This window comes from Phyllopteryx taeniolatus, chromosome 8 (assembly GCF_024500385.1).
Source record: "Phyllopteryx taeniolatus isolate TA_2022b chromosome 8, UOR_Ptae_1.2, whole genome shotgun sequence".
In the NCBI taxonomy this organism is placed as follows: domain Eukaryota; kingdom Metazoa; phylum Chordata; class Actinopteri; order Syngnathiformes; family Syngnathidae; genus Phyllopteryx; species Phyllopteryx taeniolatus.
In genome coordinates, this window is record NC_084509.1 from 10,442,098 (window position 1) to 10,462,492 (window position 20,395).

At 41.2% G+C, this 20,395-nt stretch overlaps 1 protein-coding gene and 1 long non-coding RNA gene across 3 annotated transcripts in view; one reads left to right on the top strand and one right to left on the bottom strand.

Moving 5' to 3' along the window:
- The window catches only part of LOC133481813 (neprilysin-like), a 75,394-nt gene that overhangs the window by 45,033 nt on the left and 9,966 nt on the right, over window positions 1–20,395 (bottom strand). For both annotated transcript variants that reach the window (XM_061780954.1, XM_061780953.1), the window contains exons 2-4: window positions 16,343–16,519; window positions 13,468–13,503; window positions 9,005–9,166 (exon numbers count right to left, since the gene is read on the bottom strand). In XM_061780954.1, coding sequence (XP_061636938.1) covers window positions 9,005–9,166; window positions 13,468–13,503; window positions 16,343–16,519 — 375 coding nt within the window. The remainder of the gene's footprint in view (window positions 1–9,004; window positions 9,167–13,467; window positions 13,504–16,342; window positions 16,520–20,395) is intronic.
- Window positions 1–20,395, top strand: part of LOC133481816 (uncharacterized) — a 28,909-nt gene that overhangs the window by 275 nt on the left and 8,239 nt on the right. Inside the window, exon 2 of the long non-coding RNA XR_009789621.1 lies at window positions 5,375–5,527. This is a non-coding gene — a long non-coding RNA (uncharacterized LOC133481816). The remainder of the gene's footprint in view (window positions 1–5,374; window positions 5,528–20,395) is intronic.

Sequence of the window (20,395 nt, forward strand, 5' to 3'; positions counted from 1 at the left end):
GAAAGTTATATGTTCTAAAATAGTTTGCTGAAGTGTCTATTACTTATAGTGGCAATAATCTACAATACAAGATGCTGCAATGAGGGTGTGCTAATAAAATGTTCATTGTTAATCATGGCGTGATAAACTATAAATCATTAAGAAATTATTTATTAACTACTTGTACTTACCAACATTTTCAACAACAAATGTAGGCTCACTATTTGGCAAGCTCAAACTACTTTGACACTGTGGTTATCCAGTCTACAATTAAAGCTTACTTGCTTATGTGTTAGAGTAACTAAATGATTAATCATGGCATTATAATCTATTATTAATCATGCCATTATCTATTTTAAATGAATAATAAACATTCATGAATAATTCATTCAAAAATAATGTATGTAGGCTCACCATTTGCCAAGCTCAAACTATTTTACTACTACTTAAGTGGTCTATTCTCTGAGCTAATAAATGTTATTGTTAATAATGATATGTTATCAACTATGAAACAATGATTAAGCATTTTACTTTATTTTGAATTCTAGAGATATATTTTTCAACAATGAATCAAGTCTCGGCGGCATGGTGGTTGACTAGTTGGTACATCCTCACACTTCTGAGGTGCCGGGTTAAAATCCGGCCTTCCTGTGTGGAGTTTGCATGTTCTCCCCGTCCCTGCGTGGGTTTTGTTTTCTCCGGGTACTCTCGTTTCCTCCCACATTTCAAAAACATGCATGGTGGGTTACTCGAAAACAAAATTATCTGTAGGTGTGAATGTACCCGGCCTCTCGCCCTAAGTCAGCGGGATAGGCCAGCACACCCACGACCCTAGTGAGGATAAGCGTTCAGGGAATAGATTGATGGATGGATGGTCTCACGAGTTGGCAAGCTCAAACTACACTGACACTTTATGGTAATTTATTATCTTCTAAAATAAATGCATCCCTATGGCAATAAGAGTTATGATAAAATGTTTATTCTTAATAATGATATGTCTTTTTCAACAGTAAATGTAGTCACACTATTTGGCAAGATCAAATTATATTGGCACTTTATGGTGATTATATCCTACAATAACGGCAAAAATGAATTATGAGTTTTTAATGATTAACCTATTAATAATGATGCTGTAAACTATTTATAAAGCAATAATAAATTACTTCCAACTGCTTGTGTGTGACACTTTACAGTTAGCTATTCTGTCAAATGCCCACTTCTACAGCCACTGTGGCAAAAAAAAGTGTAAGGCATCAATCATTAATAAACTACGACCATTAAATGAGCAAAGCAGTGATGCAAGGTCTGCTCACTATTTGGCAAGTAAAAGGGTTCACGCTCATAATTGCTGATTTACTTATCAACGACGGATTTTTAAATCATTTGGAAGGCGTTCATCAGGGAATCCTGTATTTGTTGATAGACATGGTAGAATTTGACATAAAAACAGCATCCGAGCCAACTTCCACACACAAAATTAAACGCAAACGTGTGTATAAATCATGTCTGGTTAAGCTGACAGCGTGACGGAATGATGCTTGTGATGTGGCTTTAAGCTGCTGATGAGCTCCATGTACAGTAGAAATACAATACATTGAAAGCACAGCAAAGATTTCAGATCACTGCTGTGGTTCCTTTCCTCCCAGAGGTATTATTTGTGTGCAGGCTCAATGCAAATATGAAAAAACTTAAGACAGGCCACGTGTGTGAATACACAACACACAAAGATTGCTAGAATGAGACCAGTGTTGAGCAATGTTTATTTTCGCTTCCTCCCCTCTATGTGTGTGATTTTATGGGTGTTAAGGCAGCCATGCGGAGAAGGGCAACAGATTATGTTTGTTTGGTATGAAAAAAAAAGAGAAGCAAGTTAATGTACACCATTTGTACACATTTACTACACAGACTGCCCAGACTGTCATAAGACTTGCGGACACATGTCTTACAGAGGGGTGGAGCTGTCAACCCATCACCACCTGGTGGTGAGTTGGCTCCGATGGAGGGGGAAGATGCCAGTCCGACCTGGCAGACTCAAGCGTATTGTGAGGGTCTGTTGGGAGCGACTGGCAGAGTCCCCTGTCAGAAGGAGCTTCAACTCCCATCTCCAACAGAACTTTGCTCACGTCTGGGGGAACCGGGGGACGTTTAGTCCCAGTGGACCACGTTCTGTGCCTCCACTGTAGAGGCTGTGGCTGTAATGTTGTCAGTGCCTGTCGTGGCAGCAATCCCCAAACCCGTTGGTAGACACCAGCGGTAAGGGATACCATCGAGCTGAAGAAGGAGTCCTATCAGGCCTTTTGGCCTGTGGGACTCAGGAGACAGCTGATGGGTACCGGCTGACCAAGCGGAATGGAGCTTTGGTGGTCGCTGAGGCAAAAACCTGGGCGCTGGAGGAGTTCGGTGAGGCCGTGGAGAACGATTTCCACACGGCTTCAGGGAAATTCTGTTCCACCATCCGGCATCTCAAAAGAGGGAAGCAGTGCACCGTCAACACTGTGTATCGTGGGGACCTCAATTCGGGAAATTATGAGTCAGTTGGCCGAATACTTCGAACACCTCAATTGCACCGGCATGCTTCCCATGAGGAAACAGAGTCTGGGGACTCTGATGTGGGTTCTTCTATCTCTGGGGTTGAGGTCACCGAGGTGGTTAAAAAGCTCCTTGGTGGCAGGGCCGCAGGGGTTGATGAGATCGGCCCTGATGTCCTAAAGGCTCTGGATGTTGTGGGGCTGTCCTGGTTGAGACGCCTCTGCAACATCACGTGGACATTGGGGACAGTGCCTCTGAACTGGCAGACGGGGGTGGTGGTCCCCCTTTTTAAAAAGGGGGATCACATTCCTCCGCCTCCCTGGTAAGGTCTATTCAGGGGTTGTGGAGAGGAGGGTCTTTCAGAAAGTCGAGTCTCAGATTCAAGAGTGTGTTTTTCGTCCTAGCCGTGGAACAGTGGACCAGCTCTACACCCTCAGCAGGATCCTTGATGGTGAATTGGAGTTCTCCCAACCAGTGTACATGTGTTTTGTGGACTTGGAGAATGCATTCAACCATGTCCCTCGGGGAGACCTGTTTGGGGTGTTCTGGGTGTATGGGATACCGGACTCCCGATTATGTTCATTTCTTTTATGGACAGAATTTCTAGGCGCAGCTGGGGTGTTGAGGGGGCCCGGTTTGATGACATCAGTTTCACGTTGCTGTATCACTTCCTCAGTCGGAAAAGGGTGGAGTGCCCTCTCCGGGTCAGAGATCCTGCCCCAAGTGGGGGAGTTAAAAGTATCTTGGGGTCTAGCTCATGATTGAGGGACGAATGGAGCAGGAGATCGACAGGCGGATCAGTGAAGCATCTGTAGTGATGCGGACTCTGTATTGGTCTGTCGTGGTGGAAGGAGCTGAGAAGGAGAAGGCGCTGAGCCGAAAGGCAAAGTTCTCAATTCATCGGTCGATCTCCATTCCTAGACTCACCTTTTTAGTGCTCACCTGTTGTAGAGCTTTCCCAGGTTACAAAAAGTTCAATTTCCATTTTAACACAAAAAATAAACAAAAAATAAAATGGAAAAAAAAGCTAAGCACACTTTTGGATTTAATCACTTTGATGCTCAATGAAATGAAGTCTCGCAAGAGTTGCTAGAAGTCTTGGACAGCAGATTGCCATCTTTCAGGCAACTTTAGAGTCGTATTTTTCCAGAAAATTCAGTTCGACTTCAGACGTTCCACAGAAGTCTTCACTGAAAAATAGACAGAATTCCGTCTGTTGAAGTTATTAACCACCAATCGCCCCCCCCCCCCCCACACACACACACATACACTCCTCCACACACATATCCAAATACTACCAGAGAGAATTTTAGTACGGATGTTTATTCTTAGATCTAATCATCCAATCTGTAAAATACCCCACACATTTGTGTTTTTGATAATCTGCCTCCCTAAAGGCCATCCAGATTGCACAGATAAAGTGCAGTGAGACATGTTTTTCTTTTTCCTTCCGCCTTAAGAAGGCTATAAACTGTGATAGTCTTAAATTACAAGTCCTCCATTCCCAGTTCATTGCCTGCGATGGAAAGCCAAAGCTAACAATTGAAGCGCTCACGCTGTATGATTGTCAAAACCAAACAAGACGAAGACAAGGGGCTCTATTTTCATAGAAGAATCTGCAGCGGGTGCGCAAATGCTGGTGTATCCTGGTTTTCGTGCAAGCACAAGGCTCGCTTCACGTGTTTTGCAAATCGGTCTGCAACAAGCTGGGCTTTATAAATAATATTTTAACAATCTTAACTGTCATAAGTGTATAAATAGGATAAACAAGATATAACAAATTCTCAAAACCATTAATTGTCTTCTCAACTTTGATGATGAGTAACAGACGAGGGTCAAAATAAATTAAGAAATTTCTCTTCAGATTGAGAATGCCAATGCTATAAACAATGCAAAAACAACAAAGCAACACACTTAATTGTGAGTGCCTTGAAACTCTGTCTTGTGGATTTTAAAACTCTACACAGCCCTGTTCAAATGCTAGGTTTTTGTGATATAAAAAATGAGAACAAGATAAATAATTTCAAAACTTTTCCCACCATTAATACAACCTATAACCTGGAAAACCCGTTGATTTTTCTTAAAATCTTTCTAAGAGGGAAAGTAAAAACAAACAATTGAGATAATGTGGTCACACAAGTGTGCACACCCTCTTATAAGTGGGATATGGCTGGGTTCAGAATTAACCATTCGTGAATCACATTCAAACTTACGCATGTTGAATGGAAGTCAGCACACATGGGCCACAATTTAAAGTGCCTTGAATTAACCTCAGAACCAGGCATCACTGTAGCTATGCTGTCATTTTGGTGATGAGTAGTGTTGTGTTTACTTTGCGCCAAACATACATTTTGGCATTACAGCCCAAAACTACAACTTTGGTTTCATTGGACCATAAAAAAAATTTAAAATATGGTCTGAATATAAAAAAATGTGTGAAATAAAATGTGTAAATGCTAATGCTAACAACAACACTAATCACAAAAGAACACACTTAATAATGTGTGTCTTGTCTTGAAATTTCAGACACGTCTCATCGTAAGTCTGATTGGGAGCTGGCAATCACTCCTTTTATTAATATGAATGGAAAGAGAAATAATCAATTCCAAAGACAAGCCATCATAAAACCGTTCTTTACAGGTAATGTCTTAAGTAATGTTTTAAGATTACTTACTGTCATACAAGGGTAAAAACGAACCAAGTTAACTTTGATAATAAGTGACGACATTTCAGCCACCTCTGATAATAAGTGACGACATTCCACCTGTGGATTTGGAACGCTCCCACTAAAAACAAAGGTAACCACAAAGGACCACACTTCTGTTGATTGTATGATTTTTTTATCTGTGTCCAACTTTCGGAGCAGCGAGAAAGGAATCGGATTGGCAGTGTACTTCCAGCTTCAGTGGGAAAAATGTTGTCCTTCAGGCAGTTGGCTCCACACCGACTGCAAATTGACAGCAGTGACCTCGATACTGCTGGAACGACCATCTCATTTACAAGTACTGCAAGTCATAAGGTGAGAAAGAATGTAACACGAGCCCGTTTGTATCCGTTGCGCTGCAAAAGGCACGCGCTGATCCAGCCTGTGGTGGAGCCCTACGAGCTCACTCAGCCAAACTCTGCCGGCATCTGTGACAGCTCCGGAGTTTCACATCCTGAATTAACATCCACTTTAGTTACAGAATGACTCCTCATCCACTTTTCCTTATTTATGTTAGAATGCCATCTGGGACTTAGCTTGGAGGCTGAAGGTATGACACCAGCAGCAGACCATTTTGGAACCGGTTGGGAAAGGCTGGATTTACACTGCAGGTCCAAGTGTCACATTCCAATTTAATGCTGACGTCTGATTTTCTATATCCAAGTGCAATTCACATCACATACACTACTCACAAGAAGTTAGGAATATGCAGCTTTCAGGTGTAATTTCAGGATCAACTTAAAATGTTCCGCAACATTTGCAGATGATTTGAGCGCTAGACTTATCCAACTGTTTAATGCATCAGTACTTTTTGCACTATTTGTTGTTCTCTAACAAGGAGCAGAACGGCAACATTCACAACAGGTGTTTGATCCATGAATGGACCAATACATTTCCTTGTTCATTGAGAATTCGCATTTAAGTAGTCCTCTTCATCATTCTGTTCCTACACCTACATCTAACAATTGATCAAAAGTATCTTGTGAAGTTTCAAACTGGATGTTCTCAGAAGGAATTGGTCACTGAGCTTAGAGGTCACAGAGTGGCATAAGCAGAGTACAACAGAGAGACTTGAAGAGTCACAGAAAGGCATAAAAGTGGATGTCCTCGGAAATTGGTCAATTCATGGATTAATCACGTTGTTAATTTTGCCATTCAACTCCTTGTTAGAAAACAGAAACTTTTGCAGAAAGTATTGAAACATTGAACAGTTTGATGTACATTCACAAATTTAGAGATGGTCAAATTATGTTTATCTGACAAGTTTATGGTGCATATTAAGTTAATCCTCAAATTTCCCCCAAAAGCCAAATATCCCTTTTTTTTGTGAGCAGTGCTCACTGACATTACACATGAAACAACCTGGATGAGCAGACACCCAAATCGCACTAACTCGACAAGCGTCAATGCCGGACAGTTGCAACACGAAAGTAAACAATAATATATAAATACAAATCATGAACGCTACATAACATTGAGTTTGTCTGACCTGATGCTTTCCCCACATTGATTTAAATTAATCACCACATTATTCCACTGGCCGTCATAGGCAATTATTTAGATTACTTAATGATGGACACACATCTAATGTAGCATATTCAGACCATATTTTAGATTGTTTTTGCTACTCTCACATTGGCAGTTAGCTAATCCATAGTGGATTTGTATCCACTTTTGGAAGAGGGCTGATTCAGATCTGAAGATATCCAATTGCATACATTGTTTTTCTACTTACGCTGCCATGACACATATTTCAATTGTCACTTGAGGGCAAAAATCGGTCTTATGTCACTTGAGCCATACAGTGCAAATCCCGCCGAAAGAAATAGTCGTCCCTCACTTCCTGGCAAACAACGAAGGAAGCCGGAGTAAAAAATAAAACAAAAAGAAGAAAAAAAGAGAGGGTGAGAGCCAAGATTCGAACCCCAAAACTCAGGACTGAGAGGCAAATAGGGGGTAATGACTAGTACACCATGCTGGCCATAAGTCATTTTTACACAACATATTCTAAACAGTCTCTCAGGTGCCACAACATGCACAGAATAGGTTGGATTCTTTGTTCTGGTCATGCTAGGCAGAGTTCATAGGGTTGACAACTTAACAACAAATTGGTGGGAATAGGAAGGAGACTGATTTTTTTTTTTTTTTTTTAATACTATAATGTCCAGTTGTGCAACCAATTCACAATGTATATTCATTCTTCCATAGAATCTCTACTCAGCATTAAATGTAGAATAAACATTGTACTAGGAATGTTAATTTGACTGTGCTTTCTTGTGATCAACAGTGGGTAAAATGAATATCAATTAATTGATGAATTTAGCAGGTTGCTGGGCAGCACGTCTGCATGACAGTTCTGAAGTTTGGGTACATGGGTTTTCTACCAAATTCCAAAAACCTGCATGTTTGGTTCATTAAATCAGTGGTTTATAGCCTGGGTTCGATGGAACCCTAGATGTTCGGTGGAGGACAAGACACAGTATGTGCTTGCGTGCGCACTTTTTCAGACTGTGCTTAGCAGGGCCCAGCACGCCGTCAACGAAGTCGCCTAGCGACGCTCAAGGCGGGCGTTTGCCATGCTTACTGCGCTGTGGCATTGGATGGAGCATCAAACAGGAGAGGGATTTCAGAGCGCTAACAGCAATACACAGACATGATTAGAAAATACTAGATATGCCAGCGTCCTGTAATAGTGCGGCTAATACGTGGCGGCCAAATTGATGGGGGCAATTTTCCCATCAATGGCAATGCATGTACTATGTATTGAAAATAAACTAATTTTCATAAGGGTCACACTTTTTCTCAATGTCAAAGCATGTGCTAATAATACCGACCATTTGAAAGAGCCCAAAAATATTTGTACCTATGAAAGTTTGATTCCCAGTTCCCTTGTTCTGATTCTACAGTGTTGTGAGAACCGTATGCAGCAAAACATGCAGGCATCACTGTTATTTTGGTTTTCGTGCCATCCACAAACATGGAATGTGCTGACACTTTGCCCCGATTAGTTTAGCGTCGCCGTAGGCACGCAGCTCATAGGGGCGTGTTGTCTTCACCTATTCACCTATCTATGACAGCAACAGACCAACAAGTGGGAAAAGCATCCACGCTACTTCGTGGTAGGCCACTAAAGCAACCACTTCTAAATATGGCCAAGCTTGCACCGGACGTAACTTAGCAGAAAATCCTTTTCCAGAATTGTAGACATAAAAACAAAGAAAATAAATTGTTGTGAAAACGATATGAGAGTGGCACTGGCTGAGGTGAAAGGCAACAGCAAACTTCACATTCATTAACAGTAAATTTTCACAGGATTAAATTAGATTTTTCTGTGTGAAATTTATGTTTTGTTGGTTTTGTTCTTTAAGCACAGTGATTCTGTGTGCAACTGATGCGTGGTTCATTTTGTGCACTAGTAAACTATATACCCATTTCAAATTTGAAATCATTTTCCAATTACGAAGGTTTCCATGAATGCGCGTATGAAACGTACCTCCAACAATGTTAAGATGTGAGTGTGAATGCCAGTTTGTATGCATGTGCCCTTTGTGTCTGAGGTACACCCTGCCTCCTGTTGAAAGTCAGCTGCGTTGGGCTCCAGCTAACCCCTAATGAGGACAAGCACTATAGAAAATGGATGGATGGGTAATCGATAAATAAACATTGTTTTCCTCTGTTCTCCAACACGGAGAACTGAGAAGCAGAGCACGTGCGTATAATGATTTGTATTGTGGCCTTTATGAAAATGTGTGTGTGTGTGTGTGCGTGTGTATGCGTATGCGAGACGCTGACCTTTAAGGACGACTGTCAGCTCGTCTCGCAGGACAGCAAAGGTACTATATCTCGGGCTGGTCTCTGGGATAATGTTCTTTTTGAGCCACCCTCCGCAGGCGTATTGGTAGAAGTTGTCACAAGGATCCACGCTGGCGTCCATGTTTTCAATCAGGCGAGCCGCTGCATGCAGGACAGGGAGAAAATGTGTGAATCAGTCAGTCATGAAAATGAGAGAAAAGACTGCCTGGAAGAACATACTCTCAACAGCCACAGCACAATCTCATGACAGCTGCCTTTCCAATGGCCATAATGTGGTATTGCTATAATAAAGAGAAAAAAAATGTACTATTGGTTCTAAAAGAGGTGGGGGACTCCAGTCACACAACTTGACTTGAGTCAGACTTAAGTCACCAATTATATGACTTGGGACTTGGCTTGGCTAAGAATCTACTTGACTTTGTTTTGACTTGACTTGACTTAGACTTGAAACAGGGCCAGACTTACTATTGGGCAAACACAGGCAAATGCCTGGGGCGCTGAGATTTTCCAGGTGCCCAAAATCTCATAAAAATGATGAATAAAGTTTTCTTTCATCTGAGGCAAATATTACTGTTTTAGTCTTAACTTGCATTCTTAAAATCACATCAAAATGCTGAACCTATCGTGATCATTGATTTCTGCTGTCCCCGCTTCCCTTATGTAAAGGACTAGTCCATCTTCTTATGCGCATGTGCAGACTTGCAGCAAACAAATTTTATTGTAAGTGGAGCGGAGAAGAGGAGAAGGTGAGAGGAAAACAAACAATTTATATCAAAACTACAAAATGTTTCAATCTTTTTCAAGATGATACCGAATACGTGTAACCGACAACAACAAGAGTCAGATGCTCTTGCCAGTAGCAATAGCACTGTTGTCAGTGTCAGCCGAGGAGGATGTAGTAGAGATAAAGTCGAGAGTAACTGGAGTGACTCTTTTCATCATGAATATTCACTGAGTATCAGAGATCTAAATGGTAATATGTGTGAATAAATGTTACTGAGCAAGACTGTTTGACTTGACTTAAACCAAGTCATTACTTGACACGATTTGCTTGAACTTTACTGGGTAAATATCCATCCATCCATTTTCTGAGCCGCTTCTCCTCACTAGGGTCGCGGGCGTGCTGGAGCCTATCCCAGCTGTCATCGGGCAGGAGGCGGGGTACACCCTGAACTGGTTGCCAGCCAATCGCAGGGCACATACAAACCAACAACCATTCGCACTCACAGTCACACCTACGGGCAATTTAGAGTCTCCAATTTATGCATGTTTTTGGGATGTGGGAGGAAACCGGAGTGCCCGGAGAAAACCCACGCAGGCACGGGGAGAACATGCAAACTCCACACAGGCGGGGCCGGGGATTGAACCCGGGTCCTCAATTCACCGTGCCGCCTGGGTAAATATATCGATTTAAATAATTTTAAAAGGTAATCAATCGATTGTATCAATAGCAGGAAATAACGCACTGGATTTAAGCATGGCAGGCTTTATAAGGAGGTGCGTATGTGTTGTATTTCCAAGAAAAACACTTGTAATTGCTCTTACTTCGCTTGATTTATTTTTCACTTAGCCCACGGCAGTTTGCACTGTCAAGGCTACTTCCTTGGTCGTTTCCTTTTCTACGCCCCAAATCTAATCACTGCTTTCCGTAGTGCCCCAAGTGGTTGGACGAGACACCACAGTATGTGTGTGTGTGTGTTGGTTGTGTTGTGTCTGGTGGATGGCGGATGAGGAGGAGGCTTGCAAGAATGTTTCATGCTCACATTTGTGCTGCACAGAGCAGGTTTTTTCATTTATAGTGCTCTCTATGTATTATTAACACTATTCCTAAAACATTTTCCTCATGAAAACCTCCCTGTGCTTCGTTTCTGCCATGAGTGTTTAACTGTTTAGAACAGGGATTTTCAAACTTTGGGATACCTTACAGTGATGACATTTTTCTAAGGACCCCCTCATAATTCTAACACCAATTAAAAATTAATTTTCTAGGGGAAAAAATAGTCCAAGAAGTAAAATCATCCCTGAAATAATATAAATAGTAAATTGCTGTTTTCCCCATTGTTTTATTTCAAAGCAAAAACAATCAATCAACTCATAGTCCATTAGAAAACACATACTGTACGGTACACAACAAGACATAAAAGGAAAGTACATCAGGAAAATCTTTACATTTAATGACCGTAAATAGTTTTTAACCGATTCCCTTTCAAGAAAACAACAAGAATCCAAGAAATTTCACCTGCGCTGTCCAGTATTCAGGTATTTATTTCACAGTCACACTGGATTAATTTTGGGAAAATAACATACTGAATCGATTTCCAGTCACTGAATTGTTTCAGATCAAAATGAACCAATATCATCCTTGAATCGAATCAGCAACTACGAATCGTGATACAAATCGAATCGTCACATATCTACATGCAGCGTAAAGATTACTGTATCTTTAAATACTGTGCAGGTAACTGCTTTTCAACATTTGTACTACAAACTTAATTTGATAGACAGTTTAAGGTCTTTTGCAGCTATTTTGGTAAACAACAGAGTTCAAACTCTTCTATGTCCATGTTTCTATGTCCAAGTTTGATGAAAATCTGACGGTTAGTTTGCTCTCAGCATGATCAGGAATGAGATGGCTCGAGCGGACTCCACCATTGATTCTAACACATTTTTGCTAAAAAGAAACAGGCATTTTTCTAACAAAAAAGTCAAGGTTTCGGTCATAATGTTCCTCTTGATTTACACTGATTTCTGAAGTCAATTTGGGCTGATTAAGGACCTTAAATGTGGCATAAAATCCTTACCAATCCTAACCGATTCAAACAAACCAGGGTTCATTTTATTCGTGTTTCAAATCTCTATCCAATGATATCCTCTATTTAGATAGATAGGTGGTTTTACATTTTTTTTCAACATACCTAGTCTGTGGTTATCATTCAAATGAATTAAATGTGTGTACTGTATACATCCATCCATCCATTTTCTGAGCCGCTTTTCCTCACAAGGGTCGCGGGCGTGCTGGAGCCTATCCCAGCTATCATCGGGCAGGAGGCGGGGTACACCCCGAACTGGTTGCCAGCCAATCGCAGGGCACATACAAACAAACGACCATTCGCACTCACATTCACACCTACGGGCAATTTAGAGTTGTCAATTAACCTACCATGCATGTTTTTGGGATGAGGGAGGAAACCGGAGTGCCCGGAGAAAACCCACACAGGCACGGGGAGAACATGAAAACTCCACACCGGCGGGGGCGGGGATTGAACCCTAGTCCTCAGAACTGTGAGGCAGACGCTCTAACCAGTCGTCCACCGTGCCGCTGTACTGTATACAGACCAATAAAAAGAGAATCAAAGTTTGAGGAAAAGCTGCTCGAAAGGAACTCACAGGAAGAATTGAGTCTTCTGTTTCTTTCAAAGGTCCGAACAAAATCATCCGTATTGTAGCATCACGTCTCGCAAATAAACAGTAATGCTAGTGCTGACACTAATGCTAACACGAAAGGTTTTTATAGACCACTAAAGTAATGACTAAAACACATTCTCCTTATTAAAAGACAGCACCTCTAACATTATTCAACATTTTAATGCTTATTTTGGGGAGAAAAATAGTTCTAATTCAGCATCCTGCATTTTTAATTACTACATGTTATGACTTTAACCACATCAGCTATCCCTTCCACCAAATTATCATTAATCTAATGAGCGTCACCTATTAAGGTCTTTTGGAAACCACATGCATGTGGATCTTCACAAATTGTGCTCATACATTTACCAATAAACGTGAGGCACTTGAATGTATTTGAAGAGTTAGTGCTAAATAAATACCATTCAGCAGGGTAAATACGGTGGATTTGTTTTCTCTTCTGGAACCAGTCAAGCCTTTGCCTCTTTTGGCAAGAGTCGTGTGTGGGCAAAGCAAAAAAGGAGACAAGAGGAAGGAGCCATCCTCCTCATCATCTAACTGCCTGCCTGATATTTGTCTTGAGGGTTAGACCAGAAGACTCAGTGATGTGGACCACCGGCCTTTCTTTTTACCGCCTGGGACACAAACACAATGTTTCACGCTCTGCTGGTACAGTGAATAACGTACATATACACAAGTCCGCTTGGAAACAAACTACCCTTTTTGCCCGTTAGAGACAAATAAACTAATAAAACACACACACATGGTGAAGATCATTTTGTTGTTGGCTTCTTTGGATGTGGATTGATTTAGTCGGGAGTTCCCTCTTGACAGGAATGTCCATCAAACGTTACAGAAGTAGGACATTGATCCACAGAAACACATCCGGAATTTGAAGCAGCAGCCATGTTTTTGTCACTATAAAGTTGTTGATTTCAGATGAGAAGACATCTGCCGTGTTTTTGTTTCCCTCCTCATGTATGATATTTAAAGGATAAAAGTCCAGAAATGAGTAAAAATTAAGACAAACTACTTACCCGACCAAGTGCAGTCAGCCGTAGTGCAGATTTTGTCTGCAGGGAAACACGAAGCAAATCATTGTGAATATTTGCTGCCATGTTGTCAAAATATGAATTCACATTTTTCTCCCACACAGACTGTAATTTCACACACTGTCATAACCTCGAAACGTGCACACGCAAACAAGACATCTTTTGCGCAATATGGAAGATTATGCACAGTATACGGATCCACATGAACACTTTGACATACACTACATAGAAATACGTGAAATCAAACATTTCACTCCTTGGCAATAATTGGACTATTTTTCCTTTTTTAATTTAAGAGGAAACTTGAATTGCTGCCATTTTATATCTTTGTAATGAGTTATATTTCAAAATAAATTTATTTTTAGACATTTCTTATTCATTATTATGAAATTTTGTATGCATTTGTTTACTTTGTGTTTTTAATTTAAATATTGCTAAAAAAAATCCTTTTAATGAATTGTATTGTCATTACTGATTTTTATGTTAAAGGTCTCATACCATCACAATCCATTTTTCCCCACTGCTTTATGCATAACCTATGTCAAAATGAGCCTGTGCCATGGTTTAATTTTAACAATGTAGGAGAAAGGAGAATAAAATGATCGTCACTGTTTGTGGGCACCCGGAATGTTTTGATAACTCTATCTGCTATCAATACAGAGACCACACAAACAAAGAGCAGGCCTGGAGAATGGTGAGCGAGAACGTGAGCGTATCTGGTCAGCGGTCAATAGTACTTTTGTGAACCAAGCTAGCAATAGCATCAGCCACACATAATACACACTCACTCAATGATTTTCTCTCTCTCGCTCTCACTCTCCCTCTCTCTCTCTCTCCCCCTCTCTCTCTCTCACACACACACACACACACACTCTCGATTAAGAAATATAGCTGATGATAGACGCCAAGATAATAAGTGTACCAATACTCACAATCTGTTTTCAATATTCAAATTAAGAAGAACGACGATCCACATATAGATTGACAAATGCAAAATCGTTTTATCTGCAAGGTGTTTTAGACCTAATGGAATAGCTTGAATAAGGGCATCCTGGCCATTTTCAATACATATTATCTAAATAAAAATAGGTATGGCATGGGACTTCTAACATCCAGCCATCCATTTTCCGTACTGCTTATCCTCACTAGGGTCACGGGTGTGCTGGAGCCTATCCCAGCTATCTTTGGGTGAGAGGCGCGGTACACCCTGAACTGGTCGCCAGCAAATCGAATGGCACAGAGAAACAAACAACCATCGCACTCACAGTCACACCTACGGACAATTTCAGAGTCTTCAATTAACCTACCATGCATGTTTTTGAAATGTGAGAGGAAACCAGAGTACCCAGAGTACACATGCAAACTTCAAACAGGTGTGGCCAGAATTGAACCTGGGTCCTCAGAACTGTGAGGCAGACGTGCTAACCTGTCTTGCATCCGCCATTATTATTATTATTATTGATTTTTGAATGTACTGTACATACACTATATGTATTTGTATATTATTTAATGTATTTTTAATTTACCCCAAATTTTCTTTTCTTTTAATGAGTTTTTTTTTAACTCATAACTTGTATTATTAGTTAATATTATGTCTTTTTTGGTAATTGATGCTTCGCATGCAGCATAGTAAGTCCTTAACCATCCCTTTTTGGTATAGCACACAAAAAAGGCATAAGTCATACAACTAGACTGATATTACGCTCGTTACAGTCTCAGTACAACAGCAGGTTATAGTTTGTTTTAACATTTTAATCACTGGGATATACAAATTACGAAATTCCACAACCTCAGCATTAATTGTTCCATCTGCAGTCGCTTTGTGCGACTCTATCATCCTTGGCTGTGTTTTTAGTCACTGCTGATGACGCATTGTGAGGAACTGATTTCAGTCATTATCGCAGCACCATTCTTGATGTCACCAAGCGTGTGTACATTGTGATGATTGCACCCTAAGTTAGAGAGAGTACTATTCATTGTAATATATAACCAATTAAAGTTTAAATGGCAGTAACAAGAAGCACAGTAGACTAGTGGTTAGTATGTCTGCCTGGTTTGGGTCTGAATCCGGCCTTCCTGTGTGCAGTTTGCATGTTGGCTTCATTGAAGTATCAATGTGAGTGTGAATGGTTGTTTATCTATATGTGCCCTGCGATTGACTGGCGACCAGTCCAGGGTGGACCCTGCCTTACACCTAAAGTCCGCTGGCATAGGCAGACTGTGCAAAGGATCACCTGTATGCTCAATGAAAAGTTGACTAAAAACACATAAAGTGGACCCTCCGCTGCAATAATTTAAAATATGAAAGGAACTAGTACTATTTAATATATTACATTTTGGAGGTTGTTTTAATGCCCCAACAATACTAGTAAAGTTAATACTAGTTAGTTAGCTATAGTCCTTTGACCAAATCTTACTTTACCAAATATGGGCCTCATTATACAGTACGTCTAGATGCTAGAGTTATTGAAAAATGTGGCAAAAGGGGCTTCACTGATCTGAAGCAGTTTCTGTTGGTGTGCTCTACTGAGGAAATGCCATGGAGACGTAGTCATTCAAAGTCAAGTCTGACATAATAAGACTTAATCCAGTGTGACTGTGAAATAAGTGGATTTCTGCGTTCTGCACCAGTGCTAGTACTTTTGTTCTGTGGTTTAACAGCGGCCTTTGCTCGGCCTCTGCTCAGCTGAACGTGTCGCCCTTTCTTCAGTGTGCTTCTTCAACATCGTGTAGAAGGGAAAGTTCGTGCACACATAGTTTGGAGTGAAGCCCACCTATAAATGCTCTCAAAAAAGCCCAAGACCTCTAGTGTTTTCTGATGCGAGCCTAGCGGGAGGTTTGGGAGTGGAGGAACACTAACCTGTCTGCAGAGTGGCAAAGAGGATGATGAGGGTCACGACGATGATGACGAGCAAGGAGACAACAGCGATGAGACCGACCTCCAGAGAGGTCCAGCGGGGTTTTTTAGCAGACTTGGGGGCGTTGTTGTCAGTCATGGTCAGAACTTCTCCTTCTGCTGCCAGCTGTATGGAATCACCTGAAGAAAACACCCACACACCATCAATTGACTTGGACGGACGGACGGATAGACCAACCGACCAACAGACAGGACCAACCAACCCAGCGACCCACCAACCAACTGACTGACCAACCCACCACTGACCAACCAACCCAACCCAGCGACCGACCTGGCAGCCAACCAACCTAGCAACCGATAGAGAGACAGACGGGCAGATGGATGGACAGAGAGACAGACACCGACCAACTCAGCGACGACCTGAACCACGGACCAACCCTCCCACCAACAGACAGATAAAGACCTACCGACCAACAGTTCACCGAACAACCGAACCACTGACCAACTCACCAACTGACCCCTCGACCGACCCACCAACTGACCAACCCACCCAACAACCCTTCCACCAAAAGACAGACACAGACCAACCGACCGATGCTATTTTCTAGGAGTGTCCCGATCCGATTTTCTAGATCGGAAATTGGTCCGATGTCGGCAAAAAAAATAAAAATAACAAGGATCGGATCGGACTGGATCGAAAATTTTCAATTTTACCACTCCTATCTACATGGAGTCCATTCCAAACTCCGCTCCAGCGCTTCTATACAGATGCGCCTGGACAGCATGCAGAGGTTGCAATAACAGGTTGCTTAGATGCTAACATAGCAGCAAGGAGTAATAGTGAATGTTGCTTATTTAAAGTCGTTTATTGACATTCCAGTTGAAGTTCACTGTAAAACTAAACAGACATAACAAAAGAATTACACCGATTGAATGTTCAAATACAGTACATCACAGACTTAAATTTTTTTCGTTTTTATTCACAAAAATCGCAAGCTCAAAGCTAACACACAATGAATGAAAAACACCATTGACGAGCTGACGAAATTTGGCATCGAACTCGCAGCACTTATATCTCTCAAAATAAGTACACAAACGTACAAACATGTACAAACAAGCAATATAGCAATACTCTCTGGCATATATTCTTCAAACTCTTCTTCAAACAGCGTTATAATTGTCATGTCACAAACTTCTCAGCCTCCGCTTGCTTCTGGGTGCAGTCACAACTGATACCTTTGTATCGTGACAATAATAACAATACTGCATCATGACTTCTACTTTCTTTGTTACCGCAAGTGTGTATCTCATTGCGTTCACCACACTGCCCCTCAGAGGTCAAGACATGTAGAGCAGTTACTTTATGTAGCCCATTGGTTAATAATAAAGGGGTCAGTTTTTCTCATACCTACTTTTGCTGATTATTGTTCTCTGTTTTCATATCACTTGATCAAGCCTTTTTAAAAAAAAATAAAAATATGTAAATTATCTCTGATTTTGCTGCAATCAGATCGGACCAATATTGGTATCAGCCAAAACTCAAGGCTGCAATATTGGTATCGGATCGTAAGTGAAATAGTTGGATCGGGACATCCCTACTATTTTCAATCAAAAATTAGCCTGTAGGTTAGTGTAGCATCGACCCAAGTTCAGGTCAATAAATAGCTATAGATATTATTTATTTTTCATTCAGTGCATTAAACGGAACCCTAATTAATTGCTGATTTGCCAACATGTTATTTTAATTCACAAGTTAGTCCAAAGTAGTAGCTAGCTTCTTCCTATGCCATACTTACATGCTATTTTGATTTAAAAGTTAGTGACATTGTAGGCTAGCAGCTTTTGGGCTGCTTCTGCTTCCAACTTGGCTAGATAAATGTCACTAGCTAGATAGATAGCTAGATACAGGAGATTTGACATTTTGACAACAGACAACAGAAACACATAAACATTTTCTCTACATTTGGGTATACAGTACTTGTCAACCCATCATCCAATCACAGTAAAAGATAAGAGAAGGTTTTTGAAAAGGCCTTCAAAAAAATTACTTTTCAAATTGGCACAGTTTAACTTTTGGCCACTCGTGGCACAAAGAACGAAGAAAGTGGTGGAAAAAGAAAAGGATTCCTCCTGCCGCTCACTAAACAGCTTTATTTTCCTCTCTGGGCTAAAGTGAGAACTTTGCATCGTTCATGTAACAAGCAGGAAAGTATTGCTGAAGACAATTAATCCGTAATCCCCCCCCCCCCCCCCGCACACACTCACGCAATCCCAGCTGTCGCGCACGCACACACACACACACATATGCACACGCGCACACACACACACAAACTGGTTTCATGAGCAGCCCGTGCACACTGTGAGTCTTTCCATGTGTTGACTGAGATGAGAGCGCCACACAACCAGAGGACAAAGCATCATGGCTTCCTTTGAACAAATAGAAAGACTCACACACACGCATGCACACGCGTATACACACGCACACACGCAGACTACTACTCTGTAACTCCATAACCCCATGCATCAAACACAGGAGCTGAATTTGAAATCCTATTTTGTATGTGTCAGTGACTACACTACAGACTGATGTAAAGTCACTATTGTGATCTTTGCAGATAATTGGTCATTATGAGGGGGAGAACCTTTTAATGGGACATTCCATTTTTTAGGGTCTAAAGAAAACCCTTGGAGTAATTTGGTACCAGGGACTATAACTGAAATGCAGTTTAAGGAATGCATGTTAATCTAGGCTTTTTGATCTTTCAGTTTGTAAAAAAATCTTGCTCGTTTTTACAATAGTCCCGACCGGGTTTCAAGGATACGAACGGTACGCAATGAACTAGTTTGCAGAGGAAGAGAAGGTATACTTAGTTTCTGCCATGCTTACTGGTTTTCATTTGATTGTTTCATAGCCCCAGAGCGTTTTTCATACAAATATTTACTATACTGTGTTAGTATTTCAATTTACAAACAAATAGTCACGGAACTCCTTTGTTTACCAAGGACCTCCCTGTACTTGCAGCTTTTTAGTACCAGGAACCAGAGGCGGTTCTAGGGGGTTCAGTGGTGGCCAGTGTACCCCCTAGCACTGGTCAACCCCCCCACCCCCCATTTTGGACTCAAACTTTTTGGGACAGCAATCACACCCCCAGGCTGCACGGATGTAACTAAATGACCATTAAAAATGTGTATTACAAAATAAAAACAAAAACGTTTGTTATAGGGCGGTTTAGGATGGGTTAAGGTTAGCATTAGGGTAGGGTTAGTGGATTCGGATTAATCAGAATCAGAATCAGAATCATCTTTATTTGCCAAGTATGTCCAAAACACACAAGGAATTTGTCTCCGGTAGTTGGAGCCGCTCTAGTACAACAGTCAGTCATTTTACAGAACACTTTGGAGACATAAAGACATTGACAAAAAACAACAACAAACAACAATTGTGCAAAAAGATGCAGAGTCCTCTAGCACTTAGAGCAGTTCGAATGGCTAATATCGCAATAGTCCGGTGCAATGACCATTGTGCAAAGGGCACTGAGACTTCAAGGAGTGTATGCGGTTTAAAGTGACGAGTAGTGCGATAATCTGGGACAATGGTTGTGCAAATGTTACAGATACTCCTCAATCAGTGTGCAAATGGAGCAGATGCTACTCTGGCATGAGTGGCCACTATATGCAAATAGTGCAGCACGGCGAGACAACTACAGTGAGTGCACGAGTAAGTCACAATTTTTTTTCCCTTCTGGATACAGCAGCTAATCATAGTGCCGCGGCATGTGTCCTGCAGCCTGTAATATTGGAGCACGGTGTGTCCTGCCAGGAACGCATGTGGGATTCCTAATAACGCGTCAATGGTGTTTTGCATTAAGCGGACGTTCCTAAGCTAAAGCTGCATGGTTTTAAATACGAAACATCCAATTCTGTTTGTTTTATTTTTAGCTTGGCAGTAAACGTCAACTAGGAGGGACATTAAACAGCTTGAAGCCTCTTTTTTGATCATTCCACACACACCCGAGTGGAGGCTTTTCACTCAAAGCTTGTCGTCCTTTTTCAGCA